At 37.1% G+C, this 20,589-nt stretch overlaps 1 protein-coding gene and 1 non-coding gene across 2 annotated transcripts; one reads left to right on the top strand and one right to left on the bottom strand.

Annotated features, from left to right (window-relative positions):
* Positions 1-290: 290 nt before the first annotated feature.
* LOC112465206 lies at positions 291-15,421 on the bottom strand. Its single transcript, XM_025032649.1, is given in 30 exon segments — positions 291-606; positions 679-1,169; positions 1,261-1,422; positions 1,532-1,770; positions 1,874-1,959; positions 2,113-2,341; positions 2,493-2,999; positions 3,067-3,204; positions 3,477-4,292; positions 4,376-4,567; positions 4,647-4,812; positions 5,951-6,530; positions 6,532-6,576; positions 6,579-6,677; positions 7,196-7,318; positions 7,689-7,778; positions 8,431-8,434; positions 9,824-9,981; positions 10,054-10,196; positions 10,284-10,598; positions 10,711-10,930; positions 11,009-11,173; positions 11,240-11,374; positions 11,461-11,727; positions 11,820-11,939; positions 12,009-12,197; positions 12,264-12,572; positions 13,169-13,529; positions 14,022-14,118; positions 15,100-15,421. Coding segments are annotated over 30 exon segments (6,699 nt in total). The 5' UTR covers positions 15,140-15,421; the 3' UTR covers positions 291-393.
* Positions 15,422-17,154: 1,733 nt separating this feature from the next.
* Positions 17,155-17,227, top strand: Trnav-aac. Its single transcript has one exon. It is a non-coding gene; the product is annotated as a tRNA-Val (tRNA).
* Positions 17,228-20,589: the final 3,362 nt, after the last annotated feature.

Below are 20,589 nucleotides of genomic sequence, written 5' to 3'. Positions count from 1 at the left end.
AAGTCCGAAAAAAATTATATAATATTTTTTTGTTTCTTCTTAAAAATAAAAACATGTAATACCTTTACATTATATCAGCACGTACATATTCGTATCAATATGAATAAGTATACTATCTGTACACTGTTTACTGATACGAGAAAAATGAGTCATAATTCTAACAAATCTTGATGAAGGAGAACATTAATCGTATTTTCTTCAATATGTTTATGCGAAAACTATTTCACAGTATGAATACCGTTCGATCTTGTTCCGAAGGGATTGAGTGATAAAAAGTAATAATCGAATTATTGATAAGAAACGAAAGTTATTCTATTCATAATACAATTAAAATGTTATCGCTATGTGATAGATACACGCATTACACATTCTCAAGGAGATCACACGTTAGTCTCAATCACTTCGTTCAATGCTATGTCCCTTTTTCATAGACTTTAATGCCTTTTCCCGAAGTTTCTTTTCCAGTTCTTCCGTATTACCTTCACTTACATCAGATTCATCTGAATCCGCAACCTTCTTCTTCTTGTGCTTTCTGTGCTTCTTATGCTTCTTGTGCTTCTTGTGTTTCTTCTCCTTCTTTTTCTTCTTCTCTTCGACTTCGCTTTCCTGGAAGAACAAGAAACTCAATTAACGAATATTTAAGGAATATAAATTTGTTGTCTGTAATAAAGACGTTACCTCCGATTCGCTGGTACTGGTTTTTGCCTTTTTCTTACGCTTCTTTTTCACCTTTTCGTCATCCGAACTGTCGTCAACTTTCTTTTTCTTCTTCGAATCTTTATCTCCAAGTTCATCATCTTCTGAGCTGGAATCTCGTTTAGATTTCTTTGATTTTGATTTAGTTTCGTCTTCACTTGTCGAATCTTTTCTGGACTTTCGCGACTTAGACTTTTCATCATCTGATGATGTCTCCCTCCTCTTTTTCACTTTTTTAGGTTCTTCGTCAGAACTAGAGTCTTTCTTTGATTTCCGAGATCTTGATCTATCATCTTCATTTCTACTTCTTTTAGATTTCTGCTCTTCTTCACCCGAAGAAGAGTCCTTTCGTGATCTTTTTGATTTTTTCAATTCTTCCTCTATTTCCTTTCTTGAACGCTTTCGCGAATCATTCTCAGCAACCTCGCGTTTCCTACTATCCTTTCTATCTTTATTACGATCATCCACTGAATCTATAACAAAGTAATAAAAATTATTTATATATAAATTTTATTACGTATTTCATCAAAACATATGCCAATTATTTATTTAGGAAGAATTTACCGGTTCGGCTAGTATCTCTAGCTTTTTTGTTTTTATCTGAATGCTTTCTGTCATCCTCAGAGTCTGAGCTCGATCCAGCTTTGCTCTTATCAGATTTATCTTCATCCGTCGAAGCTTTCTTTGACTTCTTCGATTTTTCTATCTTTTTCACTTTTCTTTTGCCTGTAAAATAAACATAAAAAAGGAAATATTATATTATATAAAACATTTATTATACGTTGTGTTAATTATATATATATATATTAGCTAATTATTAAAATGTATATTTTACCTTCACCATCGCTATCTTCACTATCTGTAGAACCATCACGTTTTTCTCTCTTTGTCTTTTTAGCCATTTCTACAGGTTTCTTCGATGGAGGTTCCAACGGCTTTTGAGTAGACTTTTTGTCTTCTGTTACTAATTTCGTTGTTTTCAAAGACTTTTCATCTTTCTTTAGAGGGAAAGCGTCTGCAGCAGTAAAATTAATATCTACAACTTTCATTGGTGATTCGTCCTTAGTGTCTTCTCTGAAAGTAAAACACAATCAAAGTAAAACACAAGTAAAGTATATACATAATCGTAGTAACGAGAATATAATACTATTCACTAAACAAATGTCTTACTACATACTTAATTGTCATTTTAATTTTGGCTATTGCCACGATGTCTTCGGTCTTCTTGAACGGCGAGGGTGTACGCGACAAACTCTTCGAGAACTTGAAAGTAAAAAAAAGGAACTTTTATAAAAGGATTTATAACAAAATGTGCACCTTATATTAATATAATAAAGTATTTATATTATAGATATTATAATTATATTAGAAAATTAAATCTCTCTATTAATTTACTTGATAATCAAAACAACTTACTCTATGTCTGGTAACAGGTAGTGAAGTAGCTTGAAGTTTCTTGGGGGAAACACTGGGCTCGGGCTTTTTCGCAGCAACAGGTTCTATCTTCTTAATTTCTTTCTCCGGTCGCTTAGCAAGTTCTTCTTTCACCGTTTTCTCTTTCTCTTTCTCTTTCTTCTTGGCATCATCCGTATGTTCACGTTCTCTTTCTCGCTTCTCCTGCGGCGTTTTGCGCTCGATTGATTTTCTGTAGACACAGAGTGCAAGCACATTTTCTGTAAAACATTATTCAACAAACACGCACACACAAATACATCACGACCGAGTATCCATCGATTATTATCCACCGATCGTAGACTCCGTGAAAGTATCATGTTCAAAGTGAAAATCTCACTCACCTAAGTGATTCGTCCTCATTGCTAGAGGAACTACTCTCGCTACTTTCCGAGCTACTCGACTTAGACCGGCCATTTCGTAATTCTTTTCGCGATCCTGTATCAGGCGGTCTTTTAGTTTTCTCATCCACTTTCCTGTCCTTTGCCTTATCCTTGGTACCCTTGGCACGGTCGGGAGACCGCTTCCCGTCTCTCGAACGATCCACCGATGATCTCTGATCCTTAGATCTCGATCTACGATCCTTAGATCTAGATCGACGATCCTTATCCCGTCGTTCTCTGGAGCGATCCCGCCTACTCGATCTGTCGCGTGAGGAAGATCTATCGTACCTGCTCGATCGATCCCGTCCGTCCGGCGAACGACGTCGGCTTCCACGTCGATCGGGCGAACGGCGCCTGTCACGTCTCTCCGATGACCGTCTTCGACGATCCAGCGATCTCCTGCGACGTCTGTCCTCGGGGCTCGGTGACCTACGACGATATCTCGCCGGACTTCTGCGTGGTGGACTGCTAGAACAATTTCTTATGCACAAAATGCAAAAATCAAGTTATTTAGTATACAAAAAAGAACACCAACCTGCGCCTATTAGGCGGTCTGCGCACCGAAGGTGGTCGCATGCTGCGGCTGCCGCTGTATCGGTCCAATCTCTCCCTTTCCCTCTCCCTTTCGCGTTCTCGCTCCCGCCTCCTATCGCGATCCCGGTCCAATGATCTCCTAAAAAGACAAAAAACATCGAAAATTCATACAAACTGTCGTCATTAAGCTTAAGTTTTGTGGCGCAGAAAGATTAGATAGGTATATGGTGAACATTATCGCATTGTAATTTACTGTGCTTAATTTGGTGCAAGATAAACCGTGTCTCTTGATAATACAAGGAAAATTGTGTGTAATAGTTATAAACAACATATTATATATAATTATATATATTTTAAACAGCTTTTTACATTTAAAGATTAAATCTGTTATCAAAAGTTTATAAATCTTACCTTCGGTTTCTATCTCGTGATCTTTCACGTGATCTATCTCGCGATCTATCTTGCGATCGGTCTCGTGATCTATCTCGTGATCTGTTTCTGTCTCTGTCTTTAGATCGACCCCTATCCTTACGCGGCGAAGGACTTCTTCGCTTAGGAGCGGATTTTCTCTCCCGACTAGAGTCGCTATCACTGCCACTATCATCTTTGTTGGTTTTCCTGTAGGATCTTTTAGCTTGCACGCCATCCTTCTTCTTTCGTATCTCGAAGTCGTTCTTATCCTTCGCATCTTTCTCCTCGGATTCAGAGCTGCTGCTAGTACTACCGTCGCGTTTTCTATTGGACTCTCCAGTGTCCTTCTGTTTCTCCGGAGACTTCGAGCGGGACTTGGAGGATCTCGAGTCGCTCGAGTCGGACCTCGATTTTCTCGACTTGCTTCTGTCCTCGCTCTTAGATCGAGACTTCTTGGATCGCGATCGTGATCGTGATCTCGGCGATTTGGATTTGCTCCGCTTGGACTTGGTACGGTCCTGCGAGCGCGACTTCGATCTCCGGGATTTAGATCGAGATCTCCTAGATCTCGACTTGGAACGAGATCGTCTCGACTTCGAAACAGGCGATCGTGATCGACGTGTCTTCGAATCCCGACTAGGTGACTTCGATTTAGATTTCTTCGAACGACTCGGTTCAAACAACGGCGATCCAGATCGCGATTTCCTTGCTGATTTTTCCAACGATTCTGGTGACGGTGTGCGATTGTTCTTCTTCTTTCCATCAGCAATGCTCATCAACTTGGCTTGCAATCTTGATATTGCTACTGCGGCTTCCCTGCAAATACATAAAATTTAAATTGTATTTATAATATAAAATATGTATTTCAGTAATGTATAAATATGATTGAGTTTACTAACGGCTTGGTTTTAACTGGCATCAGAGGTATAGCATTGTCCGGTTGCGGCGAATCTTCTCGTTCGACCTTAACCTCGAGCATATCTTTTCCGTTATCTTTCGAATTTTTACTCGGCGACCTCGAAACAGATCTTCTCTTACGACTCGATCGATCGCGATCTCTGTGTCGATCCCGCGATCTACTCCTTTTGCTCCTATATAAAATAACGTAAGATAAGTGATATGACACATAACCATGTTTCTTAAAAGCTATATTTTGTTTGATGATAATACCTGTCTCTATCACGATCCCTACTTCGATCTCTTCTACGTTCCTTCGATGAGCCTCTATCTTTCTCTTCCTTCTTCACTTTACTATCAGCGTCATCCTTTTCCTTTTCACGCTCCTTTTCTTTCTCTTTCTCCGCCAACGATGCTTGAAGCTTCTCTTGCTCTTCCTAATTTGATATATTATGACATAACATAAACTAATATTACTTACAAAATATCACTTTCTTACAACTAAATATAATAACCAAGTTCAAATTGATCTCATCCATTTGGTTATTTTCACTGATTGTCAAAATATAGTGATTCAATTGTTCATTCATTTCTAAGAAACTTCATGCAATACTTTTGCAAGGACGTGATGAGCCAATCTATTTTTGTAAAGCTGCATGTATGCACTTTGCACACATACAAATGTTAAATATAACTATCGGATACTGAAGATTATTATGATTATTATCTGAAATAAGTGCAATAAAATTTACCACATAAATGTTTCATGTATTAATATATCGATATTTGATAAATGAAAATTACACGCAATAATATCCGACAGCCATATTTAACAATAGTTATGCTGCATGTGCTTATGAGACTTGATATTCGATTATTACATAGAAGGTAAAAACTGATGATTACCAATTTTTTTTTAATTTGATCCTTTTTTTGTTGCAAGAATGCCGCGGGAATGCCCGTAACACTTTCTTGAGCAGAGACCAGAAGGTCCCATAATTCACACATGAAAGAACGGGCATTCCTACCGTTGAGAAAGCCTGTCAGGTTGATCTGCATTTTTCGGGGGTCAGGGAACTGTAAAATATACAACGTACAAATTTAATTCTTTGTACATAAGAACAACGAAAAAAGTCTTTGTGCAAACAGATTTTAACGATGAAATAAAAGTAAACTGTGTTAAATTTTTACTAAAATTTTGACAGATAATCTATATTCCTATTCTGTTATGAACTGCTTTTCCCCCTCGAAAAAGCAGATATTTAACTATTCTATATCTAAGCGTGCCTTACCACCAATGCCGCCGACCGCACTCTTTCGTACCTGCATTAAATAGTTACATGCTGAGGAGAAAAAAGAATTATGTTAAATGCAAGTAGCAGAAAATAGACCGATACCTCGTCACCCTTCATTGATTTTATTAACATTTACACCGCTAAGGTGCGTGAGCTGAAACGAGAGAGAAGCATATACATATCGGATATCTGGCGAAAATGTCCGCCTGAAAATCGGAGAGATAATGTGGTATAAAAGGATCAACCTTTTCACCAACCTGTGACAGTGGCAAAGAGTCAAACCATGTGTAGGGATACCTCCGGGCGCCGTTTTCGCCTCAATCATGCCGACGCGTGACCGACAGTACGTCCGGAAGAATATCGAAGTCCTTCGCGAACTGAGTTTTGGTGGTAAGTAAGCGTCAGGTTGGCGCTCGACCATGCTCTTGGAGCTCGACATTGGTGGTTCCAACGGAGAATCGTAGCTTGCGGCAGATGAAAGTTCCGAGGATCGTATTGGCACGCGGACGCCACCTTGGGATGAGATGATCGGGAAAAACGATGCCATCGCGAAGTTGAAGCACCCTGGGTGAGCGAAAGCTGCAAAGCTTTCGAAGTCCCACGGCTCGCGATGACAAACTACCTCGGTTGAGGCAGTTACAAGAACAGAAGTGACGCAGATCCGTCGCAGGAGACTCGTAGACATCGGCAGGCTCCGGAAAAGGACGCGAGACAGGACGCGTGACGTGATGAGAGTATCACCTGGAGATGCCGGCGACGTGTCGCGATGTTGACGTCGACGACGTGCAGTAGCCACGAAGATGGCGGCAGTGGCGGCGACAGCGGTGGCAGCGGCGACGTAACTGCTGAAGCTGAAGATTTGTCGGCGGTTCTAAGGTGTTGTTGAGATACCAACTGCCACAGCTGACTGATTAGGGTTGACGGCTGATAGAAAGGCGGCCAATCGGATGTAGAGAGGAGCACATCCGAATGCCATTTGGACAAAAGGGTTGGGCCCCACCAACGGTCTCTACTTATACTAACGGGGAATTCAAACACATATGATAAAAGACTGATTTTACACAGTTCAATGTGGCAGGATCAGCTACAGATCAGTTTTTTAACCTTTTTTTTTTCTTTTTTTTTTTTTTGTTTTGTTGAAGTGGATACGCTTGGAAAGGGATATATAGGCCGATTAAAAAACGAGGGACGATGAAACTTAAATATTGAGTGACGATGAAATTTATGGAAATAAAAAAAAGAACAATGCGGCAAGTATGCCAAAATGGCTAAGAGAATATCTGCCTCATTACTTTGTGTTATCCAAACTCGGCACGTCGTGCAAAGTTTGGATATCATACGCTTGCGATTTGTACGAAAACATCGTGCTGAAATAATGCATATTTATCGATTTCCTATAATGATGAGGGGAAAAAGCCAAGTGACTGCATTACTACATTACTGCTTTTTCATAAGTTGTGGTACTAAAAATGTGTCTCTTATAAAACTGTCTAATTTCATTTGAATTAAGCGCAACACATCTCTTACCTTCTCGTCAAGTTGATTATACACAAACTCTACCACCACGTCGTCTTCCATTCCCAGAATCTGCGTGATCTTCGTCGTTATCCATGGCTTAAGCACATCAAGTTTCACTTTGCTCATATCCACCTATGACAAATGTGTTGAACATTCATGTTGTATTTAACATAAATTTTACAAACATCATAAATGCAGAATATACAGTAGCAAAACTAAACATTTCAACAAATGAAAATTTATATGTAATTTATATGTAGAGAAACAGCAAAATTTAATACTCCACTTAATCAAAGGCGATTAAATTTACTTTCGTAAAATTTAATTTAACTTTTGGATACTAGAATAACTTTTTAAATACTAAAATTTTAACTGTCAGAGAGAGAAAAAATTTGCAACATTCTCGCTAATACAGATTGTAGTTGATACAGCAAATATATATTAAACATTTAAAATAAATCTATAAAAAACATGATGTAAAAAAATGAAAATTATTAATTACTTTTTGTGTCAATGAGTCTCCAAACTTCATTTGCTTTAGAAGCTTCTTCTCCTTGTCGCTGAACCTGGTGTCCTGCGAAGCAGTTGTCCCCTGAAAAGACAAACAAGTGGAAAAGGTAAATTTACAAGTTAGATAAAAAAATTACAAGTTCTTAATACAGGCTAGAGAGAAACTAAAAATGAAAAATTATCTCTAATAATCTCCAAAATTCCAACATTCACTACTTTAAGTTGAATAAAAAATTGATCTCTCTTCAGCAAAAATATGGAGTATGGTCACGATATCACTTGAAAAGCTTCTAATTTTCCTAATCTTCGAATTAGAAATTTGTCGGAGCAAAGTATTTTTCAAGTTAAACAGAAACATCTTGCTCTACTCCGTTCGCGTCTCTACAAGTTTAAACGGTCAATAAACTCCTGCGGTCAATAAATCATTCTCAACAGCCAGAACGAAAACCGCGAAATGCCCTCGGCATTTTCGCCGAAAGCGAGGTCGAATATCAGGTCAGGAAATAACGCGCCGATGACGCGGGGCTCCTTACTGTGTACATCATCTTGGCAACGTGCAGCAGGAATCCGAAGCTCGGCGAGACGAGGTGCGCTCAAACGGCGAGACGCCGAGTCGATAGCTTGCTCCTCTGCGACGACAAACGAGTGGGTTAAATCAGCTCCGTGATCGTGACCGTCAACGGAGCGACGGCGTTCGGGCGCGAGACGCGCTACTTCCCCGCGAGACAATTTACCTCGCTAAAAAATCATATACGGAAACTCAGCACGGTCCACTAATATGGCGGTCGTGCCCAGTCGTGGAGTCGTGCAACGATCACGCAACAGGAGCCGAGCCGAGGAGCGGCGCGCGCAGCGGCTGTGATTTACGATTTATCTAGATACAGAAACTCGACACAAAACCGGCTGAACTGGTAGCCGGAAACGGTAGGCGTGAAATGACAAAGTTGAAAGAATGGCTACTGCGCTGCGCCTACTCTTCAGTCCAAAATTGAACAAAAAATTTTCCAAGTAAAATATCCCACAAGCACAAGAGAGAGAATATCTTTATTTAAACAATACTGATATTTAATCATACATTTTTAGGAATGCACAATTATATTTATTTCTTATGATTGAATCAATGGAACGATGACGGGACATTTTACTCGTTTCGATTCGCGTCGTTTTGTGGTCGCGATATGTACATACAAAGCAATTACAAGCAATTTTTTTCCTACGAGAGCAAGGTGGTTTTAATCGGTGATAAACCAATAACTGATATAAAAAATAAGCTGCTCCGAAGATACATTATCTGTTGTTCGATCGATTTACACGAATTTTTTATTGCGGGATGCTCATTATTTATTTAACACTTTCCATCGAGTTTGATATCTTTGCGAAACTTGCGCTTACAACATTTACGATCCTATGCGGTTTATTTTACTACTGTTTTGCATATTGAATCACTCAAATGTACCGAAAACGTTAATGAATCAATAGATAAAAACATTAATGAGTGAAACAACAACGATACTCTCTAAAACTGGATATATTCTAGATAAAATAAATATACGCAATTCATATACAGAATCAAATTATACCTTTTTATTCTTTATTTTACCATTATCACAGTTAAAACTAACAGATCATTGCTGTAGGTTGAATGTAATAAAAAAGAAACACGTAGAGAGACGTAGAGAGAATTCGTATTTTTTAATATATCGGGTTTGATTATATAAAATAACAACTCATTTTATCTTAGCCGGAAGAAATGGATTCTTGCAGCGATATTAAAAATTACAAATTTCGTTACGTCAATGTAACTTTATGGCTAACTACGCGTGACATTTGGTACAAGTAGTGCGAAACTCGCAGGGCATTCGTCGTGTCTACACAGATCAACGTTATCCGAGTGCTCAAGTACAGTTAGAGAGATTTAATAAAAAGATCATCGATATATATATAATATCATAACATGAAATAGGCTATTCGCTATATGGCTAATATCTCCAGAAATCCGATTACTTCACATTAAGGAGCGTAGCGCATCACTCTTTATCAGCTCACTTTCGCTTCTTAGGTTCGCCTCCAATTTGAAGCTTGTATCACCCGCAACCTGATGAAACTTGTAATCACGAAACTTATTACGAAACAATTGATCGCGATATACGTGGATTCTTAAATGACATCGCAAAGTAATCACTGGAAGAGCACAGAGCCATTTTGCTGCACATCTTACTGCTATCCACTTGATCTTTCAGCATATTTATTATGCTCGGCCCGTAAATTTCCACCATCTTGTCGCACTGTACAGATTTAAATTTCAGTGTCAAGTCATTAGTTTTTCGTTAAAAAGAAATCATAAAATAAAATATTACCTTGTCTCGTCTATCTGCTGGTAAATACTTGCACACCTTCTTAACAACTGCCTCGATATCAGCGTCCACCTTTGAATCATTACCTAACAGCTTGTCGATATGCGATATAATTGCTCGACATAAGGCACATTCAGATACGGATTCTATAAAAAAAAGTAATTAAATTACATATATAATTTCCACATAATATTAGCAAAAATTGTAATAAATTATTATTTCTAACACTGTACCTTGAATCTGTATCATGCTCACTTTGCAAAGACCTAGCACGGTACAGGCCTCTTTAGGAGTGACATCTTCTGAGAGGATACTTATCAGAGCGTCAGCATACTCATCGACAAAACTATTGCATTCCTTTGCAACTGTTTTTGGTAAATGATTGCATACACCATGCACTGCCTTTTCGATCTTATCCCGTGTCTTTTGATTACCAATCGCTTTATCAATATATTGCATTGCAAATTCGCAAATTATACACACACCATCGTCTAAAAAGTTCGTGGGCTGAAGTATACGTAACGGATACTCAGGTATCTCATTGGTTACTGAAATGTTTAAAAAGAAGTTACTTTTCTTGCAAATATTTTTATTGTAAAATAATTGAGAAATTGCTCTGTTCCTCATCTACATATATATATACTTTAAGAAATAACTAACATATCTCTCCATCCTTCGCAGCAATGTTGACAGGTTTTGGACCAACATCTTTGGTTGGATCACACAAATGAAGTAAGGCGCATACTTCCTGAGGAGTCAAGTCTGCAAGTAGCATCTCTACAAGTTCTCTACTATACGACTTGACAAAATCCGTACATTGATCGGTCAAACTACGTGGCAAATGACTACATAATTTATTCAATTCTGCTATAATGTTAGCCTGTAACATTAACATTGCATGAAATAATAGATCGTATAGTTAAACAGAATCATAGCATGATAAACTGCAAACTAATACCTCAGTTTTGTTGTCTTTGATAACGTTATAAATCTGCGTTACTGCAAGCAAACACAATGGACAACTTGGCTTATCTTGTTCACTTGTAATGGTGAACTGCTTAGGAATTTTTTCCATCATGTTCAATAATTCCTCTGATGGGCAAATACGTAGCATGGGACAAACCTTAAATTACACATTAAATTATACTCTTTATTAATTTTAATGTTTCAAATACAAAAATACCATTACCTGCGATGGATCTATTTCCTGGACAATTATGGCCACGATTGCATCCCCATAAGTATTTATGAATTCTTGACATTCGCCTTCAATGGAAGAAGGTATCTTTTTACACACTCTTTCAAGAAGTCCTTTCACTTTCTCCTTAAATTTTGATATATTTACGAATATGAGTGTTGTGTATGGCATAAATTTATATATATGCTTTCATAAAATTTAATATTCATTACCTCTGTTACTGGATTTGTCATAGTGTCTTGAATATAATGCAACAAATATTCGCACAATGTACACGCTTTCGGTCCATTAAGACTTTCGGCTTGCAGTAAAGGAAAAGGCATTAATCTTTCAAGCGGCAACTGCATCTCGTCAGCTTCTGATTTTGGATGTTCTTTGCCAATAGCTACTTCAACCTCATCTTTTTGAGGTTGTTCCTGCTTCATTATGCCCAATCCTACTTTTGCTACGTCTACTGGGACCAAAGGCCAAATAGGTCCCTGTTTTAACATAAAATGTAAAATAAATGCAACTAGATTTTTTAATCTGTAAAACATATTTTATTATCTATAATGCAATAGTAGTATCTTACTTGTATCGCTTTGCCAGGACTAGGGCAAATTCCAGAAATTTGACAGACGACATTGCTATCCAAGCCGTTTGTAAGATATTCATAAATTTGCGAGTAATACTCATCAACTATGGCTTTACACTGGAAAATTTATTTTTATTAGTACTAGATATATGAAATAATATGTGACTACTTATTTAAAATACAAACCTCGTCGGCGAAAGATTTAGTTTGTTTACAAAGGCCCAAGAGAACTTCTTTAAATTCTAACTCCGTTGTGTTTGCAACTAGAAGATCTTTCAAATGACCAACAAGTTGCTCACACAACTTACACGGGAGATCATCTTCGACTTCTACCATGCCTACACTTGACAGTGGTGTTATCTCTACGTTTGGAACCTGTTATCAATAACAATACATTAACGAATAAATTTTAGCCGCAATAAATATTATTAACATACTTACCACGTCTGTACTATTTTCATGCTTATGATATTTGCCGCTGCACTGTCCCGACAAGTGACATATGTTATCAGCATTGAAATTATTCTGTAGATGGTTATAAATGGTATCAAAATGAGTCATAATAATGGCCGAACAGGAATCTGAGAAAGAACTAAGTTGACCACAAATATTCAAAAATTGTAGGAGCATCGTGTTCTGCGGAGTTCGATGTAATTTGTTTTCCATATACTTTGCTATTGTGTAGCATTTAGTGCACTCGTCAGGCTCGAGTTCATCATTCTTTAATAAAACTGACTTTGTTTCGGCCTTCTAAAAATATAACACACGTTCTTTATCAACAAGTCATTTTACCAATCATACTGATACATAACTGACATTCTTCATCCACCGTTATTTACAAACATACAGATAAAATTCGATATATTTTTAAACTTTATTGTTGGGATAATTAATTAAATAACGAAATGAATATGTAGGCATGTGTGAGAATGTTATTGAACGCTATTTACGGTAGATTAAGTTCCACTAATCTAATCTAAATTGTTAAAAAATACTCGAGGGCGATAGATATAACATATATGAATGTCAAGTTATTTGATGACAATTGACATAACTGAATTATTAAACAAAAAAAAAAACAGAAAATAAGATGCTGAATAACTCAATCTGAAACAGTTTAGAACAATCACTTCTCAATCAAAAGATTTCATTTTCAGACTCGTCACGTATACGACACTAAGAATTTAAGTGGAAAAATATTTTACTTTAATAAAAACAAAATCTGTGAAACATAAATTTAACCTAAGGTAATTGGCGATGAACAAATATTAATTTGTAACTAAACCAGTTTGGAAATTTGATTCACTCAAGGTGATGTGATAAAACAAGACAGAGCTGAATCTTACCTTAATTGGAGTTGGATACTGTGCAAGCAATTTATCAATATGAGCATTGTTACAGAGTCCTGCGACAGAGCAAACGACAGATGGATTCATTTGAGATGCCAATGTCTCCACAAGCTCGGGGATAAATTGATCCACAATATTGATACATTCATCAACAATTGGTTCAATGTGAATCAGTTTGCAGCTTCCCTCAAAGACATCTTTCAGGTCTTGTTGAGTCTGATTACTTTCCAATTGATCTCGCGCCTGTTTCACCATATCTTTACAAATTCCGCATACACTATCATTATCCTCTGGAACTTCCATCTGCTCCCAGTATTTATGAATACAATTCTTGACAGCATTGCATCCCTTAGCTGTCCTATTATTAGCAATAGTATATAATCAGTATTATTCTAATATTACATTAACTATAAAAATTTAAATTAAAATAATGTCTTATTATTATTGTCTACTTAATAAACATATACATTATAAATATGTAACAAAATGTATTTTAACACTACGCGGACACCGTGTTTTTGGAGCACTTACCTGGATACCCTGGGACTTTTCAAGTCCAAAGAGTTTTTGAAAATGTTTCTGTGTTACAAAAAATCTATACAAATTCATGTATCATCTTTAAAGATTCAAAAAGTGATTTCTATATTTACATGGGCCGGAACTATTGCAATTCGCTTCACAGCGCTGAAGCTATTCCCGTGGGAATCAAATGAAAAATCGACTGTGCCTTAAAAGGCCACTGTGTCCGCCGCGCAGTGTTAAATATGTTTTATAAATCAACCTCATCTTTTTTTTTTTCAATATACAGAAAAAATATTTTAGATTCTAAATACAAATTACTAAAACTTACTTTAGGTTCTCGCACCAGTAACTCGGACCCCACGTACATTCATCTACACCTAAAAGACCATCTTTCGGTTCAGCAGTTATGACCACTCCGGCTGCAACTAGTGAAAATTAAAAAATTACATTCATGTAATTTTCAACCCTAACTTTATAAGCTGAATATTACAAGGAGTTTAGAGTGAAAAAACAAAGCGCTTGGTAAGTCTCATTGTCAGAATAATATCTTCAACTTTTCGCAACGGTGAATAATCTTTAGTGCAGGAAGTATTTGTTGCCTCAATCATAGTTTTCGATGTCTGCTAGAGTTAGTATATTTATGGAAATGCATGAGCGACTCAACAATATGGATTTTTGAAACAATCTCATCTTACAAGAAAGCACTCATAAATCATTCGATGATAAGCGTTATCGGCATTATTATGAGCAATTATTATTGTTATTATCGCAATCCGCAATGCAACATTCCACAAAAGAATCGTACATTCTACCTATATTAACAAATTACAAGCTCAAATTAACTGAGTCATCCATGTTCATCCTAGAGTAACTAAAGTTCCTTTGCAATGAGTAATAGAAACGTGATTTAGCCGGCAATGAGAGAAAGAGAGAGAGAGCGAGACACAGAAAGAGCGCAATAACAAAAGAGCGAGAGAAATGTCCACGGGGAGAGGGAGAGGGAGGCCGAGAAAACGCCGAGCGGCCGAGAGTACTCCATCTGCTCCATCACGGACGGAAGAGGAAAAAAAACAGAATCGATTAAATCCAACGCCGTCATATGCATCGCACTGGAGTGCTGGACACTAAAAATCGCTCGCAAGAACTAAAGGTCGCACGCAGATAAAGCCAACCGTCACAATGTTTACGAGGCCGAGGTACAAATATAGATTACGTGCGCGTAAGCACGCGATGCCAAACAAAAAACAACGTTCCAGAAGGAAGTGCGCATCGGAGCGGGATTGTCGCGACGACAAAGGTAAAACGGGGGATGACGCAAGATACACGAGTTGAGGAAATCGCCGGGATAAGGAGGAAAAAAAGCCACGGACACATGGGAAACGGCGGGCGTCGACGTCTCGACTCACCAGCCAGAATCGCGCCGAGCGCGATCAGGATCTCCTTCATGCTTCCACGTCGCCTCGTCACTCCGTCCAAAGGCGTTTTCGAAATATGTGCGCAGTTGGTTTATCGCGTGGTTGGCCGTGCGAACATCAAGCAGCGTGAATCACTGAACAACGGCACTTTCCCGGAACGATCGACACCGACGGCTGGACGGCGAATCGCTGACAACGGCTGCAACTTCAGCCACTTCAGCAGGAACAGCTCTTTCCGTCTCGCAATTCGTGGCTTCGGCAATACTCGGTGACGTCCGCCGCACCGCGCAGTTCACACGCAATTCGACGACTAATCCGCCGACAGCGTGCACGTACACGTGCGCACACACTGGCGCGACAATCACGATGACCAATCAGACCAATCGCGTTTCGTTCTCCATTGCGTGTCGCACAGACCCGTCTTTGTCCAATTTTCCGAGAGGTTCCTGGAAAGCACGAACACTTTTATGTTTGTCTAGAATAGGAACTGAAGTTTTATCCGGCGCATGAAATGTTGTTTATTAATCTTAAAATGGAGATATTTTATTCTTATATGATTTGCAAAAATAAAACTTATCCGGCGCCCTAGTCGATTACGAAAAATTTTAATATGATAAAAAAGGTTCGAGACCTTATTCGATAGAATATAACTGTATCTCCGACTGGGTAAACTAAAAATGTTTTTTATATAGTTTACCGAGATTTTTATCTTGTCACGAGTAAACATTCTAGAGTATCGTTATCGCATATTCATAATGTCGGAATTAGGCCCAGGTCGAGTTGCAAGCCAGAATTTTCCCGTTAAACCTACTTTAGACGATCTATAATTTACATCGGAAAATTCAGGGTAGAAGTTTACGATTTCACGCGAACAACATTCGCAAAATCGGAAATACGTATCATAAAATTATAAACGACAAATAAAATCCTGTCCTGAAAAATCTGAGGTGAATTACAGCTCGTCTAGAATAGGATTAAGCTTTTATTTCTATATTATATTCATTATGCACAGTTTGGAAATAAATGTGTGCATTCGAGGCTCAAATTGTTCACTTCAAACACGCTATGAAACGGATTTATTCGAAGATCTCCCAGAACCAGCCAGCGTAACGAACCTCGTATGAAATAAGCTTTCATTACGATAAAATTTAGCGTTAATAAATTTTAAATGCGGAAACTCTGATTGTTCCTTTCATTCATCTCTTGGGCCGAAATCCAACTTCGTTCTAGCTTCAATCTTATTGTTAGCAACTTCGTTTCTCGCATATAACGTCCTGAGATTCCTGAGACCACGTGACGTTCTGCGTAGAAAAAAATTCCAATCGCCGCTGTTATAAATAAAACCTGTAGATATAAGCGCTGTGAATTGCGAAATCTAGAACGGAATGATATTTATGCGCGAAAGCCGAGCGAGTTGTATCACGGTCGATGATGGAATCGACGGTGAAACGATGGTGGAACACTCATTCCGATTCGCATCGTTGCGGTTCTATCGAAAAACGCGCGCATCACGGATATTCTGACGAAGCGCATACGCGTGATCGCGATACGAGCAATATTTTTTTACGAGAGCCAGTCGATTTTAATCGGCGATAAACTAACGACCGATACGGAATCAGCTGCTCGAGAGATACCTGTTCGATTGATCGCTTATTGCACGATATTTCTTATCACGGAACGGCTTTTAACACTTTCCGCCAATCTCGATTTTATTTTCGCGAAACCTGCGTTTACAGCATTCGCGATTCTTTGCGTTTTATTTTGCCGCTTTGTATACTTCGAATCATTTGAACATGAAAACGTCGAAGACATTGATGACTCAATAAATAGGAAATGAGAATATTAATAGCAGAATAACAAGCGTCGATAATTTTAGTCGTAATAGCATAATCATATAACTTAGATGACGTTCTTGCAAAAAAAGTATGCTGCAAAAACATTTTTTCTTGTATAATAGCACATAACATAGATGCGGTGTGTGTGTCCCAGATAATTTAGAGATATCGTCCCACAAAAGCACGTGCAGCAAGTCCGTACTCCCAACTAGTTTCCGTGGTGTAGTGGTTATCACATCCGCCTAACACGCGGAAGGTCCCCGGTTCGATCCCGGGCGGAAACATTTTTTTTTTTCATCGCCGTATAAATTCGGTCATTGCAAAATCGCAGATAAAGACCTGACCCATTTTCAAAGGACACTGTGAAGACACTTCTACACATTGTTAAATATATTAAAGGATAAAATTTAAATACCTTGAGTTAAATAACATTTTGTTATTATTAACTGACATGTGTATGTCGAAATTTATTATTTTAACACAAAAAAGTATTATTTTGACATTGGTTTAGTTCAATTAACATTGTTTTGGTTAAATTAAAGACATATTGAATAAAAAGCAGCGACGATCTATAAAAATGGTTACAAATAACTGAAATTGAATATAATTTGACGCGAATTTAACAGTGCAAGATATACAGAGACAAATTCTTCTATCACAGACGCATTATTTCTATTAATAAACAAACTCAAAGTATTCGAAATTATTTCCTGGATTGGGAAGCAAACGTGGATTATCTTTCGAGAAACAAGTCCATCATGGAAACGACAAGACTACCTGGACAACATTAAACCGTCTTATAGGATGTCTTTTAGGCACATAGAAAAACGTAAGAAATAAAATTTAAGTACGTCGTAAACCAACTAATTATAGCCGAGACTTTAAAAATAGTAGATTTATATTTTCGACAAGTCTCGATTGGCCAATTTGTTTATCGCTTAAGTCTTACCTTTTTTAAGTTTCTCTATTTAGGTTTCTCTTTGTACTACTGACATTATAAAATTTACGTCTTATAAAGTTATTACAAAAATGTCTTAACAAAGATGTCCTTTAAATATACATGTTGTATAGGCGATCTCTTTTTAATCACACGTAACTCTACCGGACATCAAAACGGTTTGAAACTCGAATCTTATCTCAACACAAAGAGATTAAATGTAACTCAATCTATTTATGATGAATACGACCTGAATAATCGTGATTTAAACAACCCTTTGTCATCTGGGTTACAGAAATAAAACGTAAAAATATATCACATCGAGAGATAATTTATGCTAAATATTTAAATTCGTCTAATATCAATCTCATAACCAATTTATTAATCAAATTCCGTACTTTTCTTCGGATGTGACAATGGTACGATGGGCCAGAGTTTGTGTCATAAGTTTTGCATTGTGCGAATGTGTTTTCAGTTTAACTGCGAGTCTGTATTCAGTTAGCGGCTTTGTAATCTTAAAAGTTTTATATAAAATAATAAGCCAATAAGAATCATTTGCAACAGGAAAATGATACGCATTCGTATCTCGTTATCATTAAATTTTGCATTCAATGATATGTACGTGACCAATCTTATAAAGCAAGTTCTGAGCTTATCATATCTGTAGAGTTGTCGATACCACTTGGAGCAAAGATACAAACCAACCTTTAATTCTTAATTTATTACAATAATCATTCAATACATTTTTATAATTAGTGCACATGGCGCAAAACATATATTTCTTGTTGCACATCATTTTTACGTTTAGATAGTAAAAATAACTTCAATATTTTTCAATCTATGTATTTATCGTGCTTCGATAACAGACGTTATCGACTCCTAGTTTGTTATCGACAATTTTCTTTACCTTGTGAATGTTCCTTATCTTCCAGCAAATGAACAGTTTAATTTTGCGAGTGACCCATAGATGACAGCCTGCACTTCCTTCTCATAAACGAAAATGTCTCATTTGAGTTGGATGATCTCATGTACACAGAAAGCCAATTTTTTCACATCTTGTATATCTACTTTCAAAAAAAAAAAATCTTGTATTAAAAAATTTTAGAATAAGAATTTTCGATTAAAATCGCAGTTATAAAATTCAATTTGCAATTTAAAGTGGTATTATTAAATTATCATTTCAAAAACAATAATATTCTATCATTTCTTATTTATTTCCTATTTTTAATATATTTTTTTATATATACACAGGTATTTCAATATTCTAGCATTTATACTAATGCTAGAACTATTACAATTATAAAAATAACTTGTACATTTCTTACGAAATGAATAATGTTTCCCTTTTTTTTACACTATTTATAGAACGTACGTTTTTGCAATATATGTTTTTACAATGTACATTGTTACGATATTGTCACGATATGTGTAGAATATTTAAAATAACATGAAAGAAAAAGAATGAGAGAAAGAAATTATTCTAATAAAGATACATTTTTCAAGCCAGAATATTTACATACAATCTATTACGACTTGTATACTTTTCATTCGTCTCCACTGGAATAAACGAATTAATCCCGGACATTCGAAGATCTTTTCTCGAAATGGATCCCCCGAGTATCCCGAGATCATGAGAGATACTCGTTTAGTTGCATGAGTCATCATCACGATTTCCTGCCATCGTAAATGTTTGTGGACGACATCTGTTAGCGTGAGAACGATAAATCAAAGAACTTAACGCGGCTACGTTATTAGCATTATTTTGCGAAGCAACGGCGACACGTGCTTCGGCATGCACGTGTGTATCTGCAAACTCATCGCGCGCACGCCCGCGGCTCGCGTGCTTTCCCTCCCCCTTCCGTCATTCGTTACGTAAATTTATTCGGGCCCTTCGCGATCGGCGTTGTCGAGATGTTGTCGCGATATCGGTCCAGCGATACTGTTCGCGGGACTCTCGGCATTGCTCGTGTGGGTGAGAATGTGCCGCAATAGAAAAGGAAAATGTGGCCTCTTTGCTCCGAGAAACACGCTCGTATTTTCCTAACATTATTCCGGAATTTAAGTTCCGACTCTCTTATGAACGATACGATGATTCGCACATCCGTGTTCGCACGTCGTTGGATCGTATAGTAGATATGTATATATATATATATATATATATATATAAAATATAGAGCAAGGTATATATATCATCTGCGGATCTGTAATTGGAGCGCCGAAAGAACAAGGGCAGGAAGGAAGAAAAGAGTTGCGGAATATCGGTCGATCTTTGATTATGTCCGACAGAGTCCGTGATATTAAAGACAATTGCACTCTCTACTGAAGTAATCTATATTTTCCTCTCGACCCTTAATCTCCATCCGATTTAACTCTTTGTTACTTACGAAAGCATCGGTGCTGACCGAATTTTTCTTAACCCTACGATATCATTCAGTATCTACATTTCCCTATGACTAAAAGAAATTTTTGAATTTTTATAAGAAAATATATAATTATATCTTATTTGCAATTTTATTTATTTGATTATTTTCCATCTTACAAACAGTTTATGAACAAGATAAAAAGTTTCTAATCTACATAGGATTTTTCTATTATTTTTTTTAATTATTTATTTAAAAAAAAATTTTTTAATTAAAGATTTAAGAATTAGAAGTATAAAAAATTAATATATATGTATATATATGTTTTAAATAAAAAAACTATAAAATT

The sequence above is a fragment of the Temnothorax curvispinosus genome, unplaced genomic scaffold, assembly GCF_003070985.1.
Source record: "Temnothorax curvispinosus isolate PA1 unplaced genomic scaffold, ASM307098v1 QBEX01015018.1, whole genome shotgun sequence".
In the NCBI taxonomy this organism is placed as follows: domain Eukaryota; kingdom Metazoa; phylum Arthropoda; class Insecta; order Hymenoptera; family Formicidae; genus Temnothorax; species Temnothorax curvispinosus.
This window is presented reverse-complemented; position numbering and strand designations above follow the sequence as displayed.